This window comes from Cryptotermes secundus, unplaced genomic scaffold, assembly GCF_002891405.2.
Source record: "Cryptotermes secundus unplaced genomic scaffold, Csec_1.0 scaffold457, whole genome shotgun sequence".
Classification (NCBI taxonomy): domain Eukaryota; kingdom Metazoa; phylum Arthropoda; class Insecta; order Blattodea; family Kalotermitidae; genus Cryptotermes; species Cryptotermes secundus.
This window is the reverse complement of record NW_019721525.1, coordinates 46196-50069: the sequence shown is the minus strand read 5'-3', so window position 1 is coordinate 50069 and position 3874 is coordinate 46196. Positions and strand designations below refer to the sequence as shown.

The 3874-nt window shown below is 39.1% G+C and overlaps 1 protein-coding gene across 3 annotated transcripts in view; it reads left to right on the top strand.

The window, feature by feature from the left end:
- Nucleotides 1-3874, top strand: part of LOC111875507 (leukotriene A-4 hydrolase) — a 38224-nt gene that overhangs the window by 13851 nt on the left and 20499 nt on the right. For all 3 annotated transcript variants that reach the window (XM_033755845.1, XM_033755844.1, XM_023871812.1), the window contains exon 6: nucleotides 1943-2170. In XM_033755845.1, the coding sequence (XP_033611736.1) occupies nucleotides 1943-2170 (228 nt within the window). The remainder of the gene's footprint in view (nucleotides 1-1942; nucleotides 2171-3874) is intronic.

The window sequence follows — 3874 nt, the reverse complement described above, 5'->3', positions numbered from 1 at the left end:
ATTCAATTGTCACAGGCAACGAAATCTGGGCATACCACTTCACACCTGAGACAAAACAACAATCACGTCAGTGGCGGCATTCCTCTTCGCCTAAGCCTCGAAAATTCAAGCAAACACAGTCTGCCGGTAAAGTCACGGCAACTGTGTTTTGGGATCGAAACGGGGTATTGTTGGTTGACTTTATGGAAACTGGGACCACAATAAACGCTGAGAGATATTGTGAGACACTGAGAAAACTCAGGCGGGCGATTCAGGACCGGAGAAGAGGGATGTTGAGCAAGGGTGTAAGCATTCTCCACGATAACGCTCGCCCCCATGCTGCCCGACAAACCGTCGCTCAACTGCAACAGTTTGGATGGAACATCATCACCCATCCACCCTATAGTCCGGACTTGGCGCCCAGTGACTACCATCTCTTTCCAAAGTTGAAAGAACATTTGTCTGGAAAGCGCTTCAACAACGACGATGAGGTGAAAGCTGAGGTTCGAAGTTTCCTGAACAGCATGGAGGTGAACTGGTATGACATGGGCATACAAAAACTGCCACTGCACCTACAAAAATGCATCGACCGAAATGGCGATTATGTAGAGAAATGAGTACATGTTCAAGATTCAACTGATGTATCCAAAATTGAAAATAAATGTTTATTTTATATTTTCAAACATAGGAGACCTTACTTTTGGAATTACCCTCATATATTTAAGAGCATCACATAGGATACAAGGAAAAAAAGATGACATGTCATCAAAATCCGGGCCCTGGTCATAACCCAGGAGACCACATTTTGAAGATTCATCTCCATGGAAACTTATTAAGAGTAGTGTGTTCTTTGCTGTTTTGCATACCTCATTGCTTTTAGTATTTTTACTTTCTCATATACATACATAGTATATATGAGAAAGTTTGCGATGGTGGAAGAAATTGATTTTGAGATTTTTACAGAATTACATGTTTTCAGCCTTGGTGATTACAAAATAGTTTTTATGGTGCTCTGTGTGTGTGTATGTATATATGTGCACCTTTTTTTTTAATGGTAGTGGGGTGGTACTAAGTCCCTTGTACTGTGGCCATGCCACTTCTGGCCTATTGTACCAGCCCCAGATGATAGGTGAGGGTGATTGTGGAGCAATTGGTGGAATGAAGATTGGCAGGGGAAACCAAAGTACTCTGAGAAAACCTGCCCCAGCACCATTTTGTCTACCACAAATCCCACTTGACCAGACCCAGGATCAAACCCGGGCCGCCGCGGTGGGAAGCCAGCGACTAACTGCTTTAGCTATGGCGAGGCCCTATGTGCACCTTACTAGCACCTGAATGGTGAGATGGATGTTATTCATCTTCAGTATAGTGCAGTTTATCCCAGATTGGTGCACAGTGAATATGAACATTCCAACTCTTCAGATGAGCCCAGAAGACCAAATGCTAATATTCTTGATAATGGCTTTACGCATTTTCAGCCCCTGGGTTGCAAACATTGGTGTATGGTGTGCCATCTGTCAGAATGTGTATATATATGTATGGCTTGCTAGCACTTGAATGGTCAGACACATTCTTTTTCATATTCAGCATAGAGAAGTGTGAATAATATGACTACTCAGAATGATCCATGAGTGAAAGCAAGCCAAAAGTGAATGCTGAACACAACATATTATTACTGAATGGTGCCTCCCATGCACAAATATATTTTCTTTTAGAACTTTTAAATACTGAATGGGAGAAGAATCTTATTCACCATTAAATTAATTTTCTGTGAATTTAAGCATTAAGAAATATGAATGTTTCACTTTTTTGTGAAGTACAGTCTGTAATTTTGTTCTGTGAGCATTGAACATTTTAATTCTAGACTGTTGATATGAAATAAAGGGTACCCAGTATACATGTATGCTTTTTTAAATTGCCAGGTATGAGAGCATTTTCATGTAACAACTCCCTCTTTGAACAGATTACAGCTCCACCTGAACTGACAGTACTAATGAGTGCAAGGCGAGTAGGTATACCAACAATCATGCCGGGAGGACTGAAGCTTCACAAGTTTGAACAGCCAGTACCAATCCCTGTTTATTTGGTTTCCATTGTTGTGGGCCATCTTGAATCATTGAAAATAGGACCACGTTCTCATGTCTGGTCAGAGAAGCAGTATGTTGAAAAGGCAGCTTATGAATTTGCTGAGGTACTCAAATGTGGTAATTATGCTATGTATCGTATAACTCATTTATCACAATTGTTAACAGTGGTATCTATATTGTAATTAGCCAAGTAACATAGTAACATTAAAACAGGCCTGCTTGCTTGTTAAGTAAACATTCCATTGTTTCTTTTTCCATGTAATTTATGATAACATTACCCTTGGACTGTTTTGCATTTGAAACCTAGTGGAACACCCATTAAATTTGCTCTGTCAGTTCTCTTATATGCAAGAAATAACTGAAGAACTGCTGAACAGATTTTAATGAAAATTGATGTTTTGAGTTTAGTAAAATTTGTTGAAAGATTCCTGTTTAGTTTTTTTATTGCTAGTGAGGTGGGACTAAGTCCCTTGTACTGCATCCACTTCTGGTGTATTGTACCAGCCCCAGATGATAGGTGAGGGTGATTGTGGACCAATTGGTGGAATGAAGATTGGCAGAGGAAACCAAAGTACTCTGAGAAAACCTGCCCCAGTACCACTTTGTCCACCACAAATCTCACTTGACCAGACCCGGGATCGAACCCGGGCTGGCACAGTGGGAATCCAGCAACTAACCGCTTGAGCTATGGTGCAGTCCTGTTTTGGTTAAGACTGAACAAAAATAATAAGACATTTTACATTGAGACCTCTATGCTTTTCTGCGTAATTTGCTAATTGTTTATCAGAAGACAAACCATGTCAAACAAACATTGTAGAGAGATACGGATTTATGTCCAAAACATTTTTTCCATAAGCTTTATTGATTTTAAGGTAATGAAACAGAAGGAACACATACATACATTTCCTAACTTACATATTCAGCAATCAACAGTGGTCATCTGAACGTTTGAGGATCAAACAATCAGCAGTGGTTTTAAGAAAACGCACAAAAATTACTAAAGACCTGTATTCTGGATGTTTAAAAGAAGCTTTCTCCAAACTTACTTTGAAAGTATACATGTGTATGACATATTTGATGAAAACACAATTGATTCAGCTGCCAAAGTCTTTAATTCTCAAATTTAGCGGGTCGGTCTACACAAAAACAAATGCTTGAGTTATTTCAGCAGAAGGTCGCAATTAAAAAGAGATTCTTGATTGAAATAAATTGTGTTTAAATGATGTTTGTTGATTAATGTAGTGCTGCATTATGGTGTGACTTAAGCATATATTTTTGGCTGATTGTTTTGGAGCAATAGATGTATAAAAGACAATTCTTTTGATGTCAGGTCCTTTGACATTCAAGTCTTTTTCTTTTTTATGACTGATCATGTCAGGCTTTTCCAGAGACTTGTTGCAAAGTCTGAAATAATTCCCTTTCTACTCAGTGTTTGCTTGCTGCTGAGATTTTTCAATGCTATTGTCACACAGACTTTTTTTATACAGTGGAACCTCGCTTAACGAGTAATTCGCATAACAAGCAAAACAAGAGGGGAAGTCATGGATTGTGCGCTTGCTACATCAGAGCGTGTTTAGCACTCCTTCCGCTAGCATCTTAGTGTTGCTTGTGATCACACATTTTTCCAAACTTGTGTTCAGACATATTATTTGCGCAAAGTTTAATAACCCTTGCAAAAATGTCCCCAAAGAAAAAGCCGTAAAAAGACAGCCATAAGAGAATAAAAATAACGTAGAAATGAAACGTAAAATCGTTGAAAAGTGAGAACGAGGTGTGAGCGTGGCTGATCTAGCATGCACATACAATCG